Source organism: Pristiophorus japonicus, chromosome 11, assembly GCF_044704955.1.
Source record: "Pristiophorus japonicus isolate sPriJap1 chromosome 11, sPriJap1.hap1, whole genome shotgun sequence".
NCBI classification, from domain to species: domain Eukaryota; kingdom Metazoa; phylum Chordata; class Chondrichthyes; family Pristiophoridae; genus Pristiophorus; species Pristiophorus japonicus.
The window spans coordinates 33,730,878-33,757,608 of record NC_091987.1 but is presented as its reverse complement, the minus strand read 5'-3'; the positions used below and the strand labels follow the sequence as shown (position 1 = coordinate 33,757,608).

The 26,731-nt window shown below is 45.5% G+C and overlaps 1 protein-coding gene and 1 non-coding gene across 6 annotated transcripts in view; both read right to left on the bottom strand.

The window, feature by feature from the left end:
- The window catches only part of LOC139276009 (cilia- and flagella-associated protein 47-like), a 1,107,008-nt gene that overhangs the window by 1,050,967 nt on the left and 29,310 nt on the right, over window positions 1–26,731 (bottom strand). For all 5 annotated transcript variants that reach the window (XM_070893331.1, XM_070893333.1, XM_070893335.1 and 2 more), the window contains exons 4-5: window positions 22,717–22,855; window positions 21,154–21,376 (exon numbers count right to left, since the gene is read on the bottom strand). In XM_070893331.1, the coding sequence (XP_070749432.1) occupies window positions 21,154–21,376; window positions 22,717–22,855 (362 nt within the window). The remainder of the gene's footprint in view (window positions 1–21,153; window positions 21,377–22,716; window positions 22,856–26,731) is intronic.
- Window positions 9,088–9,160, bottom strand: trnaf-gaa (transfer RNA phenylalanine (anticodon GAA)). Its single transcript has one exon. It is a non-coding gene; the product is annotated as a tRNA-Phe (tRNA).

Sequence of the window (26,731 nt, the reverse complement as noted above, 5' to 3'; positions counted from 1 at the left end):
TAAATACATCAATAAATCAACCAATAAATCAATCAAAATAAATTCATAAGAAATAATGTTTTTTTTTAAATCAATAAATAAAACATTTTCTACTTACCGACTGTATCACCGGGAGCCCTCCAACAGCGTGCTGGGATGCCCCCCCCAGTGTGTCTCTGTCAGTGTCTCTATCTCTCTGTCTGTCTGTGTGTGTCTCTCATTCTCTGTCTGTCAGTGTCTGTGTTTCTGACAGCGAGGGGAGGGGGAGGAGGGGGGTAGAGGGAGAGAGGGGGGAGCAGAGGGAGGGAAGGGGGAGGGATGGGGGAGAAGGGGGAGGGATGGGGGAGAAGGGGAGGGGGGAGAAGGGGATAAAAGGGAGAGGGGAGGGGGGAGAAGGGGATAAAGGGGAGAAGGGGGAGAAAGGAGATGGGGGGGAAAGGAGATGGGGGGAAAGGAGATGGGGGGAGAAGGAGATTGGGGGGGAAGATTGGGGGGGAAGGAGATTGGGGGGGGAAGGAGATTGGGGGTGGGGGAAGGAGATTGGGGAGGGGAAGGAGATTGGGGGGGTGGGGGGGAAGGAGAAGGGGGAGGGAGGCTGAACGGGCCGGGCCCGAGACTTCGGGCAGGGCCCGTCCCCAGCACCAGATTAACAGGTAGGTGGCGTTGGGTCGGGTCGGGGGGGTGGTGGGAGGGAGGTCGGTTCGGGTCGGGGGGAGGGAGGGAGGGAGGGAGAGGGAGGTCAGGTTGGGGGGAGGGAGGTCAGGTCGGGGGGAGGGAGGTCAGGTCGGATCCAGTCCGGGGGCGGGGGAGGGGAGCGGGAGTCGGGTCCGGAGGCGGAGGCGGGGTGATTGGGGGGGGGGGGGTGGGTGGGGGGGTAGCGGATGTCGGGTCCGGTCCGGAGGCAGGGGAGTGGGTGTCAGGTCCGGTCCGGAGGCGGGGGGGGGGGGGGTGCGGAGCGGGTGTCGGGTCCAGTCCAGAGGTGGGAAGCGGGAGTTGAGTCGGGTCGGGAGGAAGCAGGAGCTGGCCGTGGGAGGAGCCTTATTCACGCAGCCCCAGTGAGGCCATTTGGCCAGGGCTAGGGGCTGCGTGCTTCGGGCCCTTCCCACACAGTTTCGGGCGCCTGGAGCTACTGCACTTGCGCGCCCACTGTAGCGCGCATGTGCAGAGGTCCCGGCACTGTTTTCAGCGCAGGGACCTGGCTCCGCCCCCTACAGCTCCTGCTGCGCTGCGCCGAGGGCCAGGGGACCTGCAGGGAGGTGGAGAATCTGGAGGGTTTTTTTAGGCGCACTTTGTGGCGCGAGAAACGGGCGTCCAGGTCGGGACTTCGCCGTTCTAGGCGCGGCTCGAAACTTGGGCCCAATGAGACTAAAGGCAGATAAATCCCCTGGACCTAATGGCTTGCATCCTAGGGTCTTAAGAGAAGTAGCGGCAGGGATTGTGGATGCATTGGTTGTAATTTACCAAAATTCCCTGGATTCTGGGGAGGTCCCAGCAGATTGGAAAACTGCAAATGTAAAGCCGCGATTTTTTTTTAAAAAGGAGGCAGACAAAAAGCAGGAAGCGATAGACCAATCTGTGGTTGGGAAAATATTGAAGTCCAATATTAAAGAAGCAGTAGCAGGACATTTGGATAAGCAAAATTTGGTCAGGCAGAGTCAGCACAGATTTATGAAGGGGAGGTCACGTTTGACAAATTTGCTGAAGTTCTTTGAGGATGTAACGAACAGGGTCGATAAAGGGGAACTAGTGGATGTGGTGTATTTGGACTTCCAGAAGGCATTTGGCGAGAGGCGGGAGCAGTGTCGGAGCGGCCTATAAAAGGCCCAGCGGGAGCTCGAGAGTCAGCGGCAGTTGGCGAGAGGTGGGAGCAGTGTCGGAGCGGCCTATAAAAGGCCCAGCGGGAGCTCGAGAGTCAGCGGCAGTTGGTGAGAGGTGGGAGCAGCGTCGGAGCGGCCTATAAAAGGCCCAGCGGGAGCTCGAGAGTCAGCGGCAGTTGGCGAGAGGTGGGAGCAGTGTCGGAGCGGCCTATAAAAGGCCCAGCGGGAGCTCGAGGGTCAGCGGCAGTTGGTGAGAGGTGGGAGCAGCATCGGAGCGGCCTATAAAAGGCCCAGCGGGAGCTCGAGAGTCAGCGGCAGTTGGCGAGAGGTGGGAGCAGCGTCGGAGCGGCCTATAAAAGGCGTACCGGTGCAGCTACAGCGGGAAAGAAAGCAAAAAAGAAGTAGAAAGGAATCAAAAGGTGACGTCACAGCCAATGGGGTAAGTGATTGGCTGGTGATTGGTGAGTAGCTTTTCTTTTTATTTTTATATCAGTAAGTAAACTGTAACATTGTTATTACCAATTTAAGGGTATCTAAGGGTTAAGGCATGGCAGGAGAGTTCGGTCATGTGATATGCTCCTCCCGAGCCATGTGGGAACTCAGTGACGCTTCCGGTGTCCCTTACGACTACATGTGTAAGAAGTGTATCCGCCTCCATCTCCTGATGGACCACGTTGCAGAATTGGAGCTGAGGGTGGATTCACTCTGGAGCATCCACGATGCTGAGAATGACATAAGTGACACGTGTCGTGAGTTGGTCTTACCGCATGAGAAGGATCCACAGCCAGCTAGGGAATGGAAGACCAGCAGGAAGAGTAGTACAAAGAAGGTAGTGCAGGGGTCCCATCTGGTCATCCCCCTGCAAAACAGATACACTGTTTTGAGTGCTGTTGAGGGAGATGACTTATTAGGGGAGAGCAACAGCAGCCAAGTTCATGACACCGTGGCTGGCTCTGTTGTACAGGAGGGCATAAAAAAGAGTGGAAGAGCGATATTGATAGGGGATTCAATAATAAGGGGAATAGATAGGCGTTTCTGCGGCCGCAATCGAGACTCCAGGATGGTATGTTGCCTCCCTGGTGCAAGAGTCAAGGATGTCTCCGAGCGAGTGCAGGACATTCTGAAAAGGGAGGGAGAACAGCCAGTTGTCGTGGTGCACATTGGTACCAACGACATAGGTAAAAATAGGGATAAGGTCCTACGAGACGAATTTAAGGAGCTAGAGTTAAATTAAAAGTAGGACCTCAAAAGTAGTAATCTCGGGATTGCTACCAGTGCCACGTGCTAGTCAGAGTAGGAATCGCAGGATAGCACAGATGAATACGTGGCTTGAACAGTGGTGCAGCAGGGAGGGATTCAAATTCGTGGGGCATTGGAACAGGTTCTGGGGGAGGTGGGACCAGTACAAACCGGACAGTCTGCACTTGGGCAGGAACGGAACCAATGTCCTAGGGGGAGTGTTTGCTAGTGCTGTTGGTGAGGAGTTAAACTAATATGGCAGGGGGATGGGAACCAATACAGGGAGACAGAGGGAAACAAAAAGGAGACAAAAACAAAAGACAGAAAAGAGATGAGTAAAAGTGGAGGGCAGAGAAACCAAAGGCAAGAAACAAAAAGGGCCACTGAATATAAAAGGGCTGCAGGAGGGGTAAAAACTAAAAATCATGGTTTAAAAACTAGGATGAAAACACTCTACCTAAATGCACGCAGCATTAGAAATAAAGTAAATGAGTTGACGGCACAAATCATTACAAATGGGTATGATTTGGTGGCCATTACAGAGACATGGTTGCAAGGTGGCCAGGACTGGGAATTAAATGTACAGGGGTATCTGACGATTCGGAAAGATAGGCAGGAAGGGAAGGGAGGTGGGGTAGCTCTGTTAATAAGGAATAATATCAGGGCAGTTGTGAAGGATGATATTGGCTCCAATGAACAAAATGTTGAATCATTGTGGGTGGAGATTAGGGATAGTAAGGGGAAAAAGTCACTGGTCGGCGTAGTTTATAGGCCCCCAAATAATTACTTCATGGTGGGGTGGGCAATAATCAAGGGAATAATGGAGGCATGTGAAAAAGGAACGGCAGTAGTTATGGGGGATTTTAACCTACATATCGATTGGTCAAATCAAATCGCAAGGGGTAGCCTGGAGGAGGAATTCATAGAATGCATACGGGATTGTTTCTTAGAACAGTATGTAACAGAGCCTACAAGGGAGCAAGCCATTTTGGATCTGGTCCTGTGTAACGAGACAGGAAAAATAAACGATCTCCTCGTAAAAGATCCTCTCGGAATGAGTGATCACAATATGGTTGAATTTGTAATACAGATTGAGAATGAGGAAGTTGTGTCAGAAACGAGCGTACTATGCTTAAACAAAGGGGACTACAGTGGGATGAGGGCAGAGTTGGCTAAAGTAGACTGGAAACAAGGACTAAACGGTGGCACAATTGAGGAACAGTGGAGGACTTTTAAGGAGCTCTTTCATAATGCGCAACAAAAATATATTCCAGTGAAAAAGAAGGGCGGCAAGAGAAGAGATAACCAGCCGTGGATAACCAAGGAAATAAAGGAAAGTATCAAATCAAAGACCAATGCGTATAAGGTGGCCAAGGTTAGTGGGAAACTAGAGGATTGGGAAGATTTTAAGCAACAGCAAAGAATGACTAAAAAAGCAATAAAGAAAGGGAAGATAGATTACGAAGGTAAACTTGCGCAAAACATAAAAACAGATAGTAAAAGCTTTTATTGATATATAAAACGGAAAAAGAGTGACTAAAGTAAATGTTGAACCCTTAGAAGATGAAAAGGAGAATTTAATAATGGGAAATGTGGAAATGGCTGAGACCTTAAACAATTATTTTGCTTCCGTCTTCACAGTGGAAGACACAAAAACCATGCCAAAAATTGCTGGTCATAGGAATGTGGGAAGGGAAGACCTTGAGATGATCACTATCACTAGGGAGGTAGTGCTGGACAGACTAATGGGACTGAAGGTAGACAAGTCCCCTGGTCCTGATGAAATGCATCCCAGGGTATTAAAAGAGATGGCGGAAGTTATAGCAGATGCATTTGTTATAATCTACCAAAATTCTCTGGACTCTGGGGAGGTACCAGCGGATTGGAGAGCAGCTAATGTAACGCCTCTGTTTAAAAAAGGGGGCAGGCAAAAGGCAGGTAACTGTAGGCCGGTTAGTTTAACATCTGTAGTGGGGAAAATGCTTGAAACTATCATTAAGGAAGAAATAGCGGGACATCTGGATAGGAATAGTGCAATCAAGCAGACGCAGCATGGATTCATGAAAGGGAAATCATGTTTAACTAACTTACTGGAATTCTTTGAGGATATAACGAGCATGGTGGATAGAGGTGTACCGATGGATGTGGTGTATTTAGATTTCCAAAAGGCATTCGATAAGGTGCCACACAAAAGGTTACTGCAGAAGATAAAGGTACGCGGAGTCAGAGGAAATGTATTCGCATGGATAGAGAATTGGCTGGTGAACAGAAAGCAGAGAGTCGGGATAAATGGGTCCTTTTCCGGTTGGAAATCAGTGGTTAGTGGTGTGCCACAGGGATCAGTGTTGGGACCACAACTGTATACATTATACATCGATGACCTAGAGGAGGGGACAGAGTGTAGTGCAACAAAATTTGCAGATGACACTAAGATTAGTGGGAAAGCGGGTTGTGTAGAGGACTCAGAGAGGCTGCAAGGAGATTTGGATAGGTTAAGCGAATGGGCTAAGGTTTGGCAGATGGAATACAATGTCGGAAAGTGTGAGGTCATCCACCTTGGGGAAAAAAATAGTAAAAGGGAATATTATTTGAATGGGGAGAAATTACAACATGCTGTGGTGCAGAGGGACCTGGGGGTCCTTGTGCATGAAACTCTTTTAAGAGTTTAGTTTGCAGGTGCAGCAGGTAATCAGGAAGGCAAATGGAATGTTGGCCTTCATTGCGAAAGGGATGGAGTACAAAAGCAGGGAGGTGTTGCTGCAACTGTATAAGGTATTGGTAAGACCGCACCTGAAGTACTGCATGCAGTTTTGGTCACCTTACTTAAGGAAGGATATACTAGCTTTGGAAGGGGTACAGAGACGATTCACTAGGCTGATTCGAGAAATGAGGGGGTTAACTTATGATGATAGATTGAGTAGACTGGGTCTTTACTCCTTGGAGTTCAGAAGGATGAGGGGTGATCTTATAGAAACATTTAAAATCATGAAAGGGATAGACAAGATAGAGGCAGAGAGGTTGTTTCCATTGGTGGGGGAGACTAGAACTAGGGTGCACAGCCTCAAAATACGGAGGAGCCAATTTAAAACCGAGCTGAGAAAGAATTTCTTCTCCCAGAGGGTTGTGAATCTGTGGAATTCTCTGCCCAAGGAAGCAGCTGAGGCTGGCTCATTGAATGTTTTCAAGTCAAAGATAGATAGATTTTTAATCAATAAGGGAATTAAGGGTTACGGGGAGAGGGCGGGTAAGTGGAGCTGAGTCCACGACCAGATCAGCCATGATCTTATTGAATGGCGGAGCAGGCTCGAGGGGCTAGATGGCCTACTCCTGTTCCTAATTCTTATGTTCTTATGTTCTTATTTGACAAGGTGCCACATAAAAGGTTACTGCACAAGATATAAGTTCACGGGGTTGGGGGTAATATATTAGCGTGGATAGAGGATTGGCTAACAGAGAACAGGGATTCAGGATAAATGGTTCATTCTCTGGTTGGTAAGCAGTAACTAGTGGGGTGCCGCAGGGATCAGTGCTGGGACCCCAACTATTTACAATCTATATTTACGACTTGGAAGAAGGGACTGAGTGTAATGTAGCCAAGTTTGCTGATGATATAAATGTGGGAGGAAAAGCAATGTGTGAGGAGGACACAAAAAATCTGCAAAAGGACATAGACAGGTTAAGTGAGTGGACAAAAATTTGGCAGATGGAGTATAATGTTGGAAAGTGTGAGATCATGCACTTTGGCAGAAAAAATAAAAGAGCAAGTTATTATTTAAATGGAGAAAAATTGCAAAGTGCCGCAGTACAGCGGGACCTGGGGGTACTTGTGCATGAAACATAATAAGATAGTATGCAGGTACAGCAAGTGATCAGGAAGGCCAATGGTATCTTTCCCGTTATTGCAAAGGGGATGAGTATAAAAGCAGGGAAGTCTTGCTACAGCTATACAAGGTTTTGGTGAGACCACAGCTGGAATACTGCATGCAGTTTTGGTTTCCATATTTACGAAAGGATATACTTGCTTTGGAGGCAGTTCAGAGGTTCACTCGGTTGATTCCGGGGATGAGGAGGTTGATTTATGAGGAAAGATTGAGTCTCTACTCATTGGAGTTCAGAAGAATGAGAGGCGATCTTATCGAAACGTATAAGATTATGAGGGGGCTTGACAAGGTGGATGCAAAGAGGATGTTTCCACTGATGGGGAGACTAGAACTAGAGGGGATGATCTTAGAATAAGGGACCACCCATTTAAAACAGAGATGAGGAGAAATTTCTTCTCTCAGAGGGTTGTAAATCTGTGGAATTCGCTGCCTCAGAGAGCTGTGGAAGCTGGGACATAGAATAAATTTAAGACATAAATAGACAGTTTCTTAAACGATAAGGGGATAAGGGGTTATGGGGAGCAGGCGGGGAAGTGGAGCTGAATCCATGATCAGATCAGCTATGATCTTATTGAATGGCGGAGCAGGCTCGAGGGGCCATATGGCCTACTTCTGTTCCTATTTCTTATGTTCTTATGTTCTTATGAAAGGGTATACACATTAAGCCGTAGGCTACTTAATAATGTAGATGAACAAAGGGACCTTGGAGTGCTTGTCCACAGATTCCTGAAAGTAGCAGGCCAGGTGGATAAGGTGGTTAAAAAGGCATACGGAATGCTTGCCTTTATTGGCCGAGGCATAGAATATGAGAGCAAGGAGGTTATGCTTAAATTGTATAATACTTTGATTAGGCCACAGCTGGAGTAAAGCGTGCAGTTCTGGTCGCCGTATTATAGGAATGACATGATTGCATTAGAGAGGGTGCAGAGGAGATTTATTATGATGCTGCCTGGAATTGAGAATCTTAGTTATAAGGATAGATTAGAAAGACTGGGTTTGTTCTCATTGGAACAGCGGAGGTTGAGAGGAGACCTCATTGAGGTGTACAAAATATTGAGGGGCCTGGACATAGTGGATAGTAAGGGTCTATTTCCATTGATGGAGGGGTCTATTATGAGGGGGAAAAGTTTTAAGTGGGTGGTGGAAGGTTTAGAGGGGATTTGAGGGGGGTGCTTCTTTACGCAGAGGGTTGTGGGGATCTGGAACTCGCTGCCTGGAAGAGTGGTGGATGCAGAAACTTTTAAGAGATGGTTGGATGGTCACTTAAAAGTGTCGTAACCTGCAGGGTTACAGACCTAGTGCTGGTAATTGGGATTAGACTGGATGACCCTTTGTTGGCCGACGCAGTATTAATGGTAAGTACTACAGGGAATTGAATACGGCCAGGGTGATCTCCTGGACTCGTTTAGATCGCTGGATGGATCGGGGAGGAATTTTCCCAGGTTTTTTTCTCCCTAAATTGGCCTGGGTTTTTATCTGGTTTTTGCCTCTCCCAGGAGATCACATGGCTCCGGTTGGGGTGGAGTGTAGAATGTTTCAGTTTAAGGGGTATCGTAGTTGTGTGAGGCGGACTGGTTGGGCTGGGTGCTCTTTGCCTTTCCATCATTGTTCATAGGTTTATATGCAATCTTCAGGGCTGCTGACCAAGGGCCATGTGGCTCTTTGTCGGCTGGTGTAGACACGATGGGCCAAATTGGCCTCCTTCTGCGCTGTAAATTTCTATGTTTTTCTGTTTCTTCTATGTTTCTAACTATGATGCCTTAAAAATTGCACTTTTTTGATTTTTCTTTTTTTTAAACTGCGCCTTTGATATGTGCATGTATAACATGCATAATATTTTGCAAGATTATTGGAGAAACATAGAAACATAGAAACATAGAAAATAGGTGCAGGAGTAGGCTATTCGGCCCTTCTAGCCTGCACCGCCATTCAATGAGTTCATGGCTGAACATGCAACTTCAGTACCCCATTCCTGCTTTCTCGCCATACCCCTTGATCCCCCTAGTAGTAAGGACTTCATCTAACTCCCTTTTGAATATATTTAGTGAATTGAAAATTCATGTCGAAAATGATTATCACGCAACCGCTGAACAGCCCATCCCTCAAGCACTGTCTCGATACAAAACCAGCTTCTCCCCTTAAAATGAAGGGAACGCAAGATCACCAGATATTGCCAAAACCCGGGATTGAACCAGGGACCTTTAAATCTTCAGTCTAGCGCTCTCCCAACTGAGCTATTTCGGAAAAGTTTAAGTGAGTTGTAGGTGCACCAGTCTCTAATATTATTACTGATAATAATCAGCCAGTTTTCAGTTAGGATTGCAAACTGGGTGCTTTTATTATTGTACATGTGAAACTGCAATAATGTTAAGCAGTGATTGGAGAATTTTAAAAGGTGGTTGCGCAGTTGAAAAGCAAGTGGTTTCATAATTGGTGTTTTGCAATTCTATATACATGCCAGCACTTCAAGAACGAACAAGCTGACTCTGCAAATCAGCGTAGCTGGGTTTTGCACAACAAATGACAAAGAGAAAGAAGGGAGAGAGAGTGCGTATGTCAGTCAGAGACATACAAGAGTTCCAGATTGGCAGAGTGAACCATGCTGGCTATACCTAAATTTAGACCAGTTAGATGAGGAACTAATGCCAAGAAAAAGTGGCAAAGTTCTGTACTTTTATTAATTTTATACTACGAGGATGGAAAGAAATATATTTATCTAACCAGAAAACGATTTTCTGTTCATTACTGTATTGTATGTAAAAGAGACTAGTTTGTGAGTGTGAGTCCCGAAGGCTGTGTTACCTGCCCGGTGCCAGGGTTAAGGACATCTCCTCAGGGCTGGAGAGGAACTTGGAATGGGAGGGAGAAGATCCAGTTATCGTGGTCCATGTGGGTACCAATGACATACATAGGACAAAGAAAGAGGTTCTGCTGAGGGAGTATGAGCAACTAGGAGCCAAATTAAAAAGCAGAACCACAAAGGCAATAATCTCTGGATTACTACCTGAACCACGAGCAAATTTGCATAGGGTAAATAAAATCAGAGAGTTAAACACGTGGCTCAAAGGCTGGTGTGGGAGAAATGGGTTTTAGTTTGTGGGGCACTGACATCAGTACGGGGGTAAGAGGGAGCTGTTCTGTTCGGATGGGCTCCACTTAGACCGTGCTGGGACTCGGGTCCTGGCAAATCAAATAACTAGGGCTATAGAGAGGGCTTTAAACTAATTAGTGGGGGGGAGGATTCAGGTGAGCGAAAATTTAAAAAGTCAAAGAATAAGGAGAAGGCAATAGAGCAGGGTAGCATTGGGGAAATGAAAACCAGAGGAAGAGACAGAATGTATAAACATAAAGGTGAATCAGAAAGTGGGATCAAAGCAGGAAAAAAATGGTAAAAAAACAAAAGCTCTTTATCTGAATGCACGTAGCATTCGTTACAAGGACATCCTCAAAGCCTCCCTGATAAAGTGCAACATCCCCACTGACACCTGGGAGTCCATGGCCAAGGTGGAGGAAGTGCATCTGGGAGGGCGCTGAGCACCTCGAGTCTCATTGCCGAGAGCATGCAGAAATCAAACGCAGGCAGCGGAAAGAGCATGCGGCAAACCAGTCCCACCCACCCCTTCCCTCAACGACTATCTGTCCCACCTATGACAGAGTCTGTGGTTCTCGTATTGGACTGTTCAGTCACCTAAGAACTCATTTTAAGAGTGGAAGCAAGTTTTCCTCGATTCCAAGGGACAGCCTATGATGATAGCCATTACAGCCATTACAGAGGCGTGGTTGCAAGGTGACCAGGACTGGGAACTAAATATTCAGGGGTATTTGACAATTTGAAAGAATAGACAGAAAGGAAAAGAAGGTGGGGTAGCACTGTTAATAAAGGATGAGATCAGTGCGTTAGTGAGAAACGATATTGGATCAGAAGATCAAGATGTTGAATCAGTTTGGGTAGAGATAAGGAATAATAAGGGGAAAAAGTCACTGGTGGGAGCAGTCTATAGGCCCCCTAACAGTAGCTACACTATTGGATGGAATATGTCAAGAAATAATGGAGGTTTATAAAAAAGGAACGTCAATAATCATGGGCGATTTTAACCATCATACTGGTTACACAAAGCAAATTGGCCAGGGTAGCCTTGAGGAAAAGTTCATAGAATGTATCCGGGGATAGTTTCCTTGAACTGTACATTGCTATCTTAGATCTGGTACTGTGTAATAAGACACGATTAATAAATGATCTCCTTGTAAAGGATCCTCTAGGAATGGGTGACCATAACATAGTTGAATTTCAAATTCAGTTGGAGGGTGAGAAAGTTGGATCTCAAACCAGTGTCCTCAGCTTAAATAAAGGAGACTACAAAGGTATGAGGGCAGAGTTGGCTAAAGTGGACTGGGAAAATAGATTAAAGTATGGTAAGCAGTGGCAGACATTTAAGGAGATATTTCATAACTCGCAACAAAATATATCCCAATGAGAAGGAAAGACTGTAAGAGAAGAGATAACCATCCGTGGCTAACTAAGGAAATAAGGGATAATATCAAATTGAAAACAAGGGCATACAATGTGCCCAAGACTAGTGGGAGGCCAGAGGATTGGGAAACTTTTAAAAGCCAGCAAAGAGCGTGTAAAAAAATGATAAAGAGAGGGAAGATAGATTATGAAAGTAAACTAGCATGAAATATAAAAGATAGCAAGAGTTTCTGCAGGTACATAAATAGAAAAAGAGTGGCTAAAGTAAATGTTGGTCCCCTAGAGGATGAGACTGGGGAATTAATAATGGAGAACGGGGAAATGGCAGAGACATTGAACAAATATTTAGTATCGGTCTTCACGGTAAAAGACACTGAAAACATCCCAATCGTGGATAGTCAAGGGGCTATAGGGAGGGAGGAACGTAATACAATCACTATCACGAAAGAAGTAGTATTCTGTAAAATAATGGGACAAAAGGCAGACAAGTCCCCTGGACCTGATGGCTTACATCCTCGTGTCTTAAAAGAAGTAGCTGCAGAGATAGTGGATGCATTGGTTGTAATCTACCAAAATTCCCTGGATTCTGGGGCAGTCCCAGCGGATTGGAAAACCACAAATGTAACACCACTATTTAAAAAAGGAGGCAGACAAAACACAGCAAACTATAGTCCAGTTAGCTTAACATCTGTCATTGGGAAAATGCTGGTGTTCATTATTAAGGAAGCAGTAGCAGGACATTTGGAAATACATAATTTAATCAAGCAGAGTCAGCATTGTTTTATGAAAGGGAAATCATGTTTGACAGATTTGCTGGAGTTCTTTGAGGATATAATGAGCAGGGTGGATAAGCTGGAACCAGTGGATGTGGCGTATTTGGAGTTCCAGAAGGCATGTGATAAGGTGTCACATAAAAGGTTACTGCACAAGATAAAAGTTCACGGGGTTGGGGGTAATATATTAGCATGGTTAGAGGATTGGCTAACTAACAGAAAACAGAGATTCGGGATAATTTGGTCATTTTCCAATCGTCAAACAGTAACTAGTGGGGTGCCGCAGGGATCGGTGCTGGGTCCTCAACTATTTACAATCTATATTAATGACTTGGATGAACGGACTGGGTTGTAATGTAGCCAAGTTTGCTGATGATACAAAGAGGGGTGGGAAAGCAAATTGTGAGGAAGACACAAAAAATCTGCAAAGGGATATAGACAGGCTAAGTGAGTGGGCAAAAATTTGGCAGAGTATAATGTGGGAAAATGTGAGGTTATCCACTTTGGCAGAAAAAATAGAAAAGCAAATTATAATTTAAATGGAGAAAATTTGCAAAGTGCTGCAGAACAGAGCGACCTTGTGCATGAAACACAAAATGGTAGTACATAGGTACAGCAAGTAATCAGGAAGGCAAATGGAATGTTAGCCTTTATTGCAAGGGGGATAGAGTATAAAAGCAGAGACATCCTGCTACAACTGTACAGGGTATTGGTGAGGCCTCACCTCGAGTACTGCATACAGTTTTGGTCCCCGTATTTAAGGAAGGATATACTTTCATTGGAGGCTGTTCAGAGAAGGTTCACTAGGTTGATTCCGGAGATGAGGGGGTTGACTTATGAAGATAGGTTGAGTAGATTGGGCCTATACTCATTGGAGTTCAGAAGAATGAGAAGTGATCTTATCGAAACATATAAGATAATGAGGGGGCTCAACAAGGTGGATGCAGAGAGGATATTTCCACTCATAGGGGAAATTAAAACTAGGGGACATAGTCTCAAAATAAGGGGCCACCCATTTAAAACTGAGATGAGGAGGAATTTCTTCCCAGAGAGCTGTGGAAGCTGGATCATTGAATATATTTAAGGCGGAGATACAGATTTTTGAGCGATAAGGGAATAAAGGGTTATGGGGAGTAGGCAGAGAAGTGGAGCTGAGTCCATGATCAGATCAGCCATGATCTTATTAAATGGCGGAGCAGGCTTGAGGGGCCAGGTGGCCTATTCCTGCTCCTATTTCTTATGTTTTTATTCGTTGGTTAGTAATCATGCTTCCTCTTATGAGTGCTTTTCTGCCCACTTTACATAAAGGCAAGAGCACACATATGATGCTGCATGGACACAAGCTCATTACTTCTCTCTTTTATTTTCTATTGGTACCTCTCTCACCAGCCTGCTCGTCCAATGCATCCCGCTGGAAGGTTAATTTCGTCAAATACCTTCCAGCCTGCTCATCCCATCCACCATGCCCTCTCACATTCTACCACCTCTCTCGCTTTTTTCCTCTTTCACGTCCGTTCACTTGCAAACAAGGCCTTTGCCATGCACGACCTTATTGTGGACAATTGCATTGACATCATAGCTTTGACTGAAACTTGGCTCATGAGAAGCAACATCTTGCTCCTTACTAAAGCCTCCCCGCCTGGCTATATTTACCACCAACTGCGCCGCCCAAACGGCCGTGGTGGCAGTTTGGTCCTTATCAATAAATGACACCTTGGCCTCTTCTCCTATTTCTGTAGCATCTTCTCCTCCTTCGAGCACCTCACTTTGTTCCACCCGTGTTACCTCTCTTTTAAAATCCTCAGGGTCGAAATTCCCCTGTTGTGTGACTCCAGTTAGTGTCTCTGGGTGGCGCTAACGGAGCGCAAACCTATTTTAGTCTGGGGGTTGGGGGCGCTACCATCTCTAGCGAAATTGCATGGAAGTTAATGGAGGCGCTGACACGGTAACGCTGCGCCCCGTTAGTAGCGTCCTGGGCTGCCATGCAACCAGCGATGATGTCATCGGCATGCGCGGCAACCCCTTATTGCCGCACGGCGATCCCTTTCCACCCCGCGGCGGAAATTAGCCAGCTCTGCAGGTCGCGAACCGGGCCGACACCCGCTCACGGGCGGAAGTTAAAGGGGAGTGTGCTGCACCACGAGCCACTGTTTTGTAGTTTTGGCCAACTCACCAGTCGGCTCGTCTTGAGTCTCCGTGGCTTGGTTCGGGCCGCCATCGTGCAACCCTGCACTCAGTTTGGGTGCCGAACTGCGGCCTCAGCACCACACCGCCCTGTTAGCCCAGTTGAGGCCATCAGAGGCCCTGTAATGTGCATAGCAGCCTTCCCTTTTAACAGAAGAGGAGGGGCATTGAAACGCGTCAATGCTATGCGGAGAAGCTGCATAGTGTTGCCGATTGCACCCAAGTAGTGCCCCCGAACCTGCCCCAACATGAAGTGGAGCACACGACATTGCGCTCCACTTCCTGTGAGGAGCAGTAACTCCAATTTCGCGGCCAGGGAAGGACTTCCGCACCGGAAGCAGGAAGTCCCTCCCCGACTGGGTTACTGCCCCCAAACGGGACGCTGGGGAATTTTGCCCCCTCATTTCCCAAAGCCCATCTCGAGTTTCTCCCCAACATATTAGCCATCAGACTCTGCACTGAGCAATTCCTCATCCTCAATGATTTCCATCTCCATTAAACTCACCTTGTCCTTCTTCCTCTGATTTCACTGTCCTCTGGTACTCCCTAAAGCTCTCCCTCCATATAAATTATCCTACCCATATTGACGGTCACCCTCTCAACCATGCCATTTTCACGTGGCTTCTCTATTCCCATGGTCGATCACAGACAAGGCCATCTTCAACAACTTTCTTGAATCCCTCAATATCCACATTCCTCTACCACGTTGCAATCTCACTTCTTTCTGCGAGTGCCACTAGAAAAAACTCTCCCCTCAATCACTTACAACTGCACTGCAAACTGCAAACTGCCTGTCCTTGGCCCACTATTTGTCACGATACTTCTGCAGCTGTTATTTTGCTGAACCACACCCTCTCCTCCACCACTGGTCCTCCCCAATCCCAGTCATTCCTCTAGTATGGCCTCTATTATCTAGTAACATTCCTGTATTATCCAAGGGATGCAAATTTAAGCATATCTGGCACACAACTGGTTTAACCATACATCACTGGATTTGGCCTCACTTTCCTCTTCCAAAACCATCCAGGGTCATTTTGGAGAGCAAATATATCCCCTGGCTTCTTTTCTCCACTACCAGCCATCCCTTTAAACCCCTCTCCCCTGCATCCTCCACTCTCAACTTCAATAACAAGTCTAACAAGTGCAAGGAGCTCATGGGCTTCTTTGATTAAGACCATCCAATCAACTGCCTCTACTTCTTCCCCCTAACCTTTGCTCACCAAGCCAAATATTCCAACTCCCCACCAAACCTGAACCTGGGTCTTTTGCTAATTTCTCTCCTATCCTCATGCCCTCTCCTCATCTTGTCCATGAAATAAACCTCTCTCAACCCATTCCCACTAAACAGCTGACCACCCAACCTCCCTTCCTGGCTCCCATGCTAGGTTACATCGCAAATAGTTCCAGGTCCTCAGGTACCACACGCTCCCTTTTAAAACTGTTGTCATCGCCACCCTCAACCCCTCTGACCTTACAAACTACCACCCAATCTCCAAACTCCATTTCCATCTTTAACATGTTGTCACCTTCTGTGCTCATCTTGAACACAACTTCATGTTTGAAACAGGTTTCCATTCCTGCCTCAGCACCGAAACTACGCTAAACCAAAGTCACAAATGGCATCTTCTATGACTGTGACTGTACTGCTTATCCCTACGCATCTTCCAAGATCTCTCTGCAACCTTTGACATGGTCGACTACACAATCTTCCTTTAACACCTCTCCCCCATTGTCCAGTTCAGTGGGATTTCCCTTACTTAGTTCCACTCTGATACTTATCCAATCATAACCAAAGCAATGTCTTATCTTCCCACCACAGCACCATTCTTCTGGAGTCCTCCAAGGACCTATCCTTAACTCCTCTGTTTTCAGCTAAATGCAGCCTTTTAGTGGCATCAGCCACAGGCATGGGATCAGCTTCCACATGTACATTAATGACACCTAGTTCTAAATCTCCACCAACTCTCTTCACTCATCCATTGTCGCTGTCTGATATCCATTCCTGGGTGTTTTTTTTATTCATTCACAGAATGTGGGCATCGCTGGCAAGGCCACCATTTATTGCCCATCCCTAAATGGCCTTGGGAAGGTGGTGGTGAGCCTTCTTAAACCGCTGCAGTCCGTGTGGTGAAGATATTCCCATGGTGCTTTTAGATAGGGAGGTCCAAAATGTTGACCCAGCGATGATGAAGGAACAGCATTATATTTCCAAGTCAGGATAGTGGGTAACTTAGAGGGTAACTTGGAGGTGGTCGAGTTCCTATGCATCTGCTGCCCTTGTCCTTCTAGGTGATAGAGAGCGTAGGTTTGGGAGGTGATGTTGAATTAGCCTTGACGAGTTGCTGCAGTGCATCTTGCAGACGGTACATACTGCAGCCATGGATGCGCTGGTGGTTGAGGGAGTGAATGTTTAAAGTGGTGGATGGCATGCCGATCAAGCAGGCTGCTTTGTCCTGGATGGTGTCGAGTGTCTTGAATGTTGTTGAAACATGCACCCATCCAGGCAAATAGAGAGTATTCCATCACACTCCTAACTTGTGCCTTGTAAGTGGTGGAAAGGCATTGGGAAATACTCAGCCACTGACCTGCTTTCGTAGCCACAGTATTTATGTGGCTGATCCAGTTAAGTTTCTGGTCAATGGTGAGCCCCAAGATGTTGATGGTGGGGGAATTCAATGATGATAATGCCACTGAATTTCAAGGAATGGTAGTTAGACTTTCTCTTGTTGGAGATGATCATTGCCTGGCACTTGTGTGGCACAAATGTTACTTACCACTTATTAGCAAAAGCCTGGATGTTGTCCAGGTCTTGCTGCATGTGGGCACAGACTGCTTCATTATCTGAGGAATTGCAAATGGAACTGAATACTGTGTAATCATCAGCAAACATCCTCACTTCTGACCTTATAATGGAGGTAAGGTCATTGATGAAGCAAGCTGAAGATGGTTGTGCCTAGGACACTGCCCTGAGGAACTCCTGCAGCAATGTCCCGAGACTGAGATGATAAGAACGTAAGAACATAAGAAATAAGAGCAGAAGTAGGCCCTTCAAGCCTGCTCCGCCATTCAATAAGATCATGGCTGAACTTTTACATCAACTCCACCTTTCCGCAATATTCCCATATTCCTTGGTTTCTTGATTTAGTATACAAAACTCTATCAATCTCTGTTTTGAATATAATCAACGAGAGAACATCCACAGCCCTCTGGGGTTACAGAATGCCAAAGATTCACAACCCTTTGAGTGAAGAAATTTCTCCTCATCTCAGTCCTAAATGGTCGACCCCTTATTCTGAGACCTGTAGTTCTAGATTCAGGGAAAACATCCTCCCAGCATCTACCCTGTCAAACTCCTTAAGAATTTTAGACATTTCAATGAGATACTTGCCTCCAACAACCACAACCATTTTCCTTGGTGCTAGATATGACTCCAGCCAATGAAAAGCTTTTCCTCTGATCCCCATTGACTTCAATTTTACTAGGGCTCCTTGGTGCCACACTCAGTCAAATGCTGCCTTGATGTCAATGGCAGTCACTCTCACCTCACCTCTGGAATTCAGCTCATTTGTTCATGTTTGGACCAAGGCTGCAATGAGGTCTGGAGCCGAGTGATCCTGGCAGAACCCAAACTGGGTATCAGTTATCAAGTTATTGGTGAATAAGTGCCACTTGATAGCACTGTCGACGATACCTTCCATCACTTTGCTGATGATTGAGAGTAGGTTGATGGGGCAGCAATTGGCCAGATTGGATTTGTCCTGCTTTCTGTGTACAGGGCATACCTGAGCAATTTCCCTCATTGTCGGGTAGATGCCAGTGTTGTAGTTGCAGTAAATCAGTTTGGCTAGCGGCGCGGCTAGTTCTGCAGCACAAGTCTTCAGCACTTGGTCGGGGCCCAAAGCCTTTTCCGTATCCAGTGCGCTTAGCTGTTTCTTGATATCGGATTGGTTGAAGACTGGCATCTGCGATAGTGAAGACGTCAGGAGAAGTCCGAGTTGCTTCAACCACTCAACACTTCTGACTGAAGATCGTTACGAATGCTTCAGCCTTCTCTTTTGCACTCACATACTAGGCTCCGCCATCATTGAGGACGGGGATGTTCATAGAGTCTCCTCCTCCCGTTAGTTATTTAATTGTTCACCACCATTCACGACTGGATGTGGCAGGACTGCAGAGCTTTGATCTGGTTGGTTGTTGGATCCTTTAGCTCTGTCTATCGCACACTGCTTCTGCTGCTGTTGTGTATGCAATAACTGTTAGACTGAGTACTGTTTAACTCCAAGAGGTATGACCTTGGCTCTGCTTTATTAAGGCCCAAAGTGCCTAATACACAAAATGGCTGGCCTTTTATACTTGGGCTGCACACATGTGCGTGCAGCCCAATGGCCTCCAACAGTGACGCCATCTAGTGGCTAGTGATCCCAAAAGTACATACATGACAGCTGCTTAGCATGCATGTAATCCTGCGTTGTAGCTTCACCAGTATGGCACTTCATTTTTAGTATGCTTGGTGCTACTCCTGGCATGCTCTTCTACACTCTTTATTGAACCAGGGTTGGTGGCCGATTTGATGGTAATGATAGAGTGCTAGATAAGCCCGGTCATGAAGTTACAAATTGTGGTGGAATGGAGTTCTGCTGCTACTGATGTCCTACAGTGGCTCATGGATGCCCAATTTTGAGCTGCTAGATCTGTTCTGAATCTATCCCATTTAGCATGGTGGTGGTGCCACACAACCCGATGGCGGGTGTCCTCAGTGTGAAGATGGGACTTCATCTCTACAAGGTCTGTGCAGTGGTCACTCCTAACAACACCGTCATGGACAGATGCATCTGCGACAAGTATATTAGCGAGGATGAGGTCAAATATTTTTTCCCGCAAGCCCAGCTCGGTCAATAGTGGTGCTACTGAGCCACTCTTGATGATGGACATTGAAATCCCACACACAGAGTACATTCTGTGTCCTTGTTACCCTCAGTGCTTCTTCCAAGTGGTGTTGAACATGGAGGAGAAGTGATTCACAGCTGGGGGAGCACGGTATGTGGCGATCAGCAGGGGGCTTCCTTGCTCATGTGTGACCTGATGCTATCAGACTTACTGGTGTCTGGAGTCAATGTTGAGGACTCCCAAGGCCACTTCCTCCCAACTGTATACCACTGTGCCGCCACCTCTGGTGGGTCTGTCCAGCCAGTGGGACAAGACACACTCAGGGATGATGATGGAAGAGTCTGGGACATTGGCTGAAAGGTATGATTCTGTGTCTATGACTATGTCAAATTGTTGCTTGACTAGTCTGTGGGACAGCTCTTCTGATTTTGGCACAAATCTCCAGATGTTAGTGATAAAGACTTTGCAGGATCGACTGGGCTGGGTATGCTTTTATCATCTCCGAATCCGATGCCTCGGTCGATGCCAGGAGGTCCGTCCGGTTTCATTCTTTGCTTTTTAGTAGCGGTTTGATACAACTGAGTGGCTTGCTCGGCCATTTCAGAGGGCGGTTAAGAATCAACCACATTTTTGTCAGTCTGGAGCCACATATAGGCTTGACCGAGTAAGGACCACAGATGCTGCCTGACCTGCTAAGTATTTCCAGCATTTTCTGTTTTTATTTCAGATTTCCAGCATCCATAGTATTTTGCTTTTGTATTCAGAGGGATTTGGGTGTCCTTGTACACAAATCACAGAAAGTTAACATGCAGGTACAGCAAGCAATTAGGGAGGCAAATTGTATGTTAGCCTTTATTGCAAAGGACTTGCAATATAAGAGTAAGGAAGTCTTGCTGCAATTATATAAGGCTTTGGTGAGACCACATCTGGAGTACTGTATACAATTTTGGTGTACAATTTTGGTCTCCTTACCTAAGAAAGGAGGGAGTGCAACAAAGGTTCGCTAGATTGATTCCTGGGATGAGAGGGCTGAGCTATAAGGCGAGATTAAGGAGAATGGACGTATATTCTCTGGAGTTTAGAAGAATGAGAGGTGATCTCATTGAAATGTATAAAATCCTTAGAGGGCTTGACAGAGTAGATGCTGAGAGGCTGTTTCCCCTGGATGGAGAGTCTAGAACAAGGGGTCACAGTCTCAGGATAAGAGGTTGGTCATTTAGGACTGAGATGAGAAGAAATTCCTTCACTTTAGAATTCTCTACCCCAGAGGGCTGTGGATACTGCGTCGATGAGTATATTCAAGACTGAGATTGATACATTTTGGGGCACTAAAGGAGTCAAGGGATATGGAGAAAGGATGGGAAAGTGGAGTTGATGTAGAAGTTCAGCCAAAATCTAATTGAATGGGGCAAGTTCGAGGGGCCATATGGCCTACTCCTGCTCCTAGTTCTTATGTTCTTCTGTTAAGCAGTCACATGCTGGTATCCCATGGCATAATTTCAGGATCATTTAAATACATAAAACACTGTAGCACTATGCAAAGACCAAAATGAGAATGCTGTGGTCTAACAGTCTACCGTGAAATGAAAGAGGAATGAAGACACTGCTAGAAACCAGAAAGTGCCACATGCATTAATAAGCTGTGCCATACAGTTCTTCCTCAATCGCCCAGATCCATAACTTTGTGCAATCTCCCTAATGATTTTTTGAAGAAGGTTGAAGTGTTAAAATTCTATAATTGCAATAATGTAGTACAGATTAACAATTATTTACTATTGATAATATGAGATCAAACAATGCATAAAATAAATAGATATCAATATTTCTGCAAAATATCCCAGACTTGATGATAATCTGATTAAAAGTCAGATACTGTTCATATAATTAAATATTACTGCAATAAAAGTTTCTCGGACTATTACCACTTCAGATCCAGCAGCGTCATTTTCCATCACAGTCACCCAGTCAATAGCTTCAGGGCTGTTGTTATACAAAATAACTTGCTCCTGCTTTGAGGTTCCACTGTAGGCACCACCAAACTGAATACATTCAATCTTCTGGCCAGATAAATCAAAAAGTTCCAGAACCGGCTCAACTATATTTGCTTTAATTTTCAGAGTAGTTTCAACGCCTTCCAACTGAACCCTAGCAGGAGAGAGGAAAATGGAAAGGAATCACAGAATTGTTAGTGAAAATTGTTTTTTTAATCTCCAACACCCCCTCCTACTCTACCCCCACCATCCTCCCCCGTACCCCCGCCTCCATCCTCCCCACCCCAAAAAAAGGGAACTGTCATGTAAAATAATTTGGGCTGTTAGAGTTCCTACAGAAGTCTGTGACTGACCAGCTATTCAAAGTGTGTGCATATTTTTGTAACATTGTTCAGTCATTAAGTTACATTTTCTCAATAGCTTTGTGACTAGTCATAAAGCCACCTGTTATTTGAAGCCACATTTTAATTATTACTAGCATTAGTATTACTGTTGATGTTATTGATGAATCAATGCACCATGCCACTAAAGATGTATTTTATTTATCAGTGCAAATGTGAAGAAATGTGCCTCCACACCCGCAATATAGTCCAGAATGAAATCAAGTTGATTTAAAGCTTCTATACTTTGGATTAAATTTTCAAGTTATTGTGCTGTTATGAGTGAGAGCAGCAGGAAGGATTTTCAGAACAATATAGACGATTTTAACCTTGCTCGCTCAGTGGAAAATGGGTGAGAAAGCAGTTAAAACTGACGGTGGAATTCTCCCATGAATGTCCCACAGCGATCCAGCAGGTTTTGATTTTAACCTGCTCTTCTGAGCAGACAAGAAGAACACCTGCTGGAAACCTGCCAGGTCCTTCTTTAAATATGCAGATAGGGCTCTGATGGCGTCATCAGGGCCTGATTGCTATTTTAATGCACAGGGAAACTGTTGTGGTATTCCCACCAAGCCAACCTCGCAGGAAGAGGAGTCGACGACATGATAGGCCCAAAAATCAAAGGGGGCGAAATTGCCCCTCGCCCCGATTAGGGGCGGTAACCTTCTGGGGCTGGAAAATTTATCACCCGGCCCAGAAGTTCCACCCCCGACATGAAATTGGGCTGTGCAGCACTGTCTCCGATGCTCCGCTTCCTTGGGGGGGGCGTTCCCGGGGCAGCAGTGCTGCGCTAAGTCCATAAAATGGCAGCCCAAGGTGCTAAAGGCCTCCCCTTTAAGGGGCGCCCTGGTGGCAAATGTCCGAGGGGGTCGGGGGTCAGGACCACGACCTGGAAGTCGCGAATCTCAGGACCAGGAGCAGTGGCAATTGGAATTCTAATTCTGCCTTTAGAAGCTAGTGACATAAGAATTTTCTTCCTTTTTCAATCTTTTTATATTTTTCAAATGATTGGACTCAGAATAATGCATTAGGGAGCTATTCAGAAAAAATACAATCAATAGCTTATGAACGAATGTTTAAATGCACTTTACTAACTTCAATTATATAGACTTACAGGACCATTTTATCAAGGACCATAGGCTGGTGAGTACACAATTCAACTTTGACTGACTGCAGTGTTTCAGGCAAAACTATTCCATTCCTGGGTATAAAAGTTATAGGCAAATTTCCTTTATCCACAATTATAAACTGGCCTATAGGAGAAAACAAAATGATCAGTTTCTTGTAATTTTCTGCATCATCAAATTTATAGAACACCATTATTTTAAGTATCTTTTCCAGGCAATGCTGCTAAATTTCAACGTGGATTTCAATCCTGTTTCAAGAAGTGGAAGTGGAGGACTCAAAGAAGGATTAGGATTTATTTTTTATTGAGAAACCAATGTGAAGAGCTAAGGCCTAAAATACAGGACACCATCATGGTTGAAAAGAGTATGTTATAATTCGATAATGCTAAGCTTGGGTTTCAACAATCTGAAAGTTGGAGGAGGGATGGAAGACTGAAGAGGCAATGAGTTAGAATTTCGGCGACATTGCCACCGGGTTTTCACCACGATTTGACCCTCTGCAGCGAAAGCCTGGTCAGCGGGATCTTCGGGCACCTTTTTGCGGTGGTGCTTCCACGTACCGTCGGGGAGAGGTGTGCCGACATAAAACAACGTACAACGTCACGGATTGCGTTACCGTCATACTTTCGGTACTCTCCTTCACGCCCAGAATACCGACAGGTCTAACCTGTTGGTGCAACCCTGCCAGCAGTGGTAAGTATGAAGACCTACAAAAAAGGTAAGTTAAAGTTTTTGGCTAGCTTTTCGGTAGTCGGCAAAAATGGTAGTTTTACGCCAAAAGGGTCTTCTCTTGGTTTACTGTTTACTATATCCAGATAAGAATGTTCCAGAATAAATTGTGAAAGCAGCCATACACAGCAACTAAATGTTAAACGGATATAACATGTGGGAATCCTGAAGAATCATGCTCCCTTGCAGGGTTTGCTGCTGTCAAGCCCGTCACCAATTACTTTGCTCAATTTCTGATTGTAGTTCATTAATTTCCTGCTAGAAATGCACATGCTAAGCAGGACTGTCAATTCACAAGATGTAAGAGGCTTATTGAGCGGTATTTCATTGTATCAACAGCAGTGTTTGCTCAGAGTGTAGGCTTAGGCAGCGCAAACAAACATGCATAAACTGCCCTGATTACAATGTAAATTTATGTGCAGACCACTGTTTTAAAATATACCATCAGTTATGTTTTGTCAACATCTCTTTTTGTAGCACTACCGTAGCATAAAGAATTTTTAAGGTATTTGAGTAAACATGAGGCATACTCAGTAATAGAACTTTACTCAAATATTGTGGGACTCGTGGTGTAACCGCCACTTGCAAAGGGTCCCGATAGGATTAAAACAGTCACATGGCAAGCTTTGAATGATTTCCCAGGTTTAGTTTCATGTCAATGTGCAAGGTGGAGTAGATGATTTAAATAAATTTTACATGCCTACCAAGGAAGCACATATCATGTGCCTCTGCTACTCTGTGGTTGGCTCACAATGCTATAGTGTGCTCTGCACTTCGAGATTTATATCGGTAAGACTTGTCGCCATTATCAATAGCATTCTCATTTTTTTTTTAAACATTAGCCCCGACATTTACTCAGAGACGCACTGGGGTCCGATAACACGTGGGAAACCCAGAAGTTAGTTTAGCACATTTGTCAGTGGCTTTTTAACTGAGCCAGTTCATTTATATTTTACTTCTGAGTTTGGTGTTCAATATGCAGCAGTGGGCGTGATGTGGACCCACATGATGCAATCTGAATTCCAGTATTTAAAGGGCCAATCAGAGGAGTTTGAGTTTGCAACAAAGAAAGAAGAAGTGCAATAATGGATTTGAGACAAGAAATGATGCCTCTCTTGATGTGCTGCTGGGGGCTGTAAGGAGCCGGGGAGAGATACTCTACTTCAGCAATAGGAGGAAGAAACCTGTTAGTGAAACCAAGAAGGTGTGGCTGGAAGTGGCCCAGGAGGTGAGCAGCAGAAGCGTAGCTCCTGGATTCAGTGCAGAAAGCGCAATAATGACCTAACCAGATCAGGAAAGGTGAGTACACCTACATCCTGCGCATTCACCTACATCCTGCTGTGTGCATTATCCCAACCCCTCACTCTGTCTTGTCAAGCCTACTCCATCACATCACTCCTCACACCCACTTACCTTGCACCCATCCTTTTCTTTCTATGCCCTTCCTCACATCCCCATCTATCCATCTACCACTGCCATGCACCCTCATCCTTGTGTAAGTTCATGCCTCTCTCTCATCGTCACCCTCACAAAATATACTACATCCATCGAGCGAACACATTCCATTACTCTCACTCATAGGTCTGTTCTTTCCCTCGTTGCAGAAGAAAGCGCAAAATAAGAGGGAGAGGGAGAGAACTGGAGATGGGCCTCCATACATTTACCAGCTCACAAATTCAAAGGATGAGGCACTGGCGATCAGTGGAGTTTCGTTGTCCCTAGCCATCGGAGATGGGAGACAGGCAGCTCCCAGCTATCTGGTGACACAATTAAATATCAGAGACCCACATGTCTTACGGCACTCAGTTATGTTGACTTGATTTCCAAAATGAGTGAGACATGATCATCTTCATAATGATAAATCGGAACATTCTTACCTTGCCAGTACTAATTCATGTCTTTTATCTCCACCAGGGCCTTCAGGCGTGCAGCAGCAGTCGGTGGAGGTTGCCGTCTACAATTCCTCAGAGGAGCTGAATCCTTCTGAGGGTGCACCATCACAGGACACATGCATACCATGCACCAGCTCAGATACTCGCACTTCGGTGGGTCCAGTTAGAGAGATAGTTGGGTTTTTACCTGCGACTCACACTTCACACAAGTGTGCAAAAGCAGAAAGCAGATGTGATGACAGGGGGGACAGCAGTGGAGAATTCGTGTCAGAGGGCACAGACCACTCCAAGCTCTGCTCAGCTGGACACAGATGTTGTACCCCAAGGGCCAGTGTGAAAAGGAAAATCATGGAACAGCAGCAGAGAATGGCTCAGTTGGTAGCACTCTCGCCTCTGCATCAAAAGATTGTGGGTTCAAGTCCCACATCAGAGACTTGAGCACAAAAATCTAGGCTGACACTCCAGTGCAGTACTGAGGGAGTGCTGCACTATCGGAGGTGCCATCTTTCGGATGAGATGTTAAACCAAGGCCCCATCTACTCTCTCAGGTGGGCGTAAAAGATCCCATGACACTATTTCAAAGAAAAGCAGAGGAGTTATCCCCGGTGTCCTGTCCAATATTTATCCCTCAATCAACAGCACTAAAACTGATTTGTAGGATATGAAGCAATTACCATGCGGAAATGTATGGTGAATTTGCACTAAAGAATGAGTCTCACACATGCTCAGTTATTTGACAACAGCAAGACATGAAATGGTTAATGTGGCTCAGGAGTGAGACAGCTTTTAAAGCATTGACACATACTGCATCGAGAAACTATCTAATTAATGAAACAATCAGTTAAACATACTGGTACCTGTCAGAAGGATTCGAATTTGAGTAAAAAAACAATTGAAGACCAGGGAGAAATAAATTTAGTGAGAATTATCCACAATGGATGGATACAAGTAAAAGAGATAAGAACATAAGAAATAGGAACAGGAGTAGACCATACGGCCCCTCAAGCCTGCTCCGCCATTCAAAAAGATCATGGCTGATCTGATCATGGACTCAGCTCCACTTCCCTGCCCGCTCCCCATAACCCCTTATTCCCTTATCGTTTAAGAAACTGTCTATTTATGTCTTAAATTTATTCAATGTCCCAGCTTCCACTGCTCTCTGAGGCAGCGAATTCCACAGATTTACAACCCTCTGAGAGAAGAAATTTCTCCTCAGCTCCGTTTTAAATGGGCGGCCCCTTATTCTAAGATCATGCCCTCTAGTTCTAGTCTCGCTCATCAGTGGAAACATCCTCTCTGCATCCACCTTATCAAGCCCCCTCATAATCTTATATGTTTCGAGAAGATCACCTCTCATTCTTCTGTATTCCAATGAGTAGAG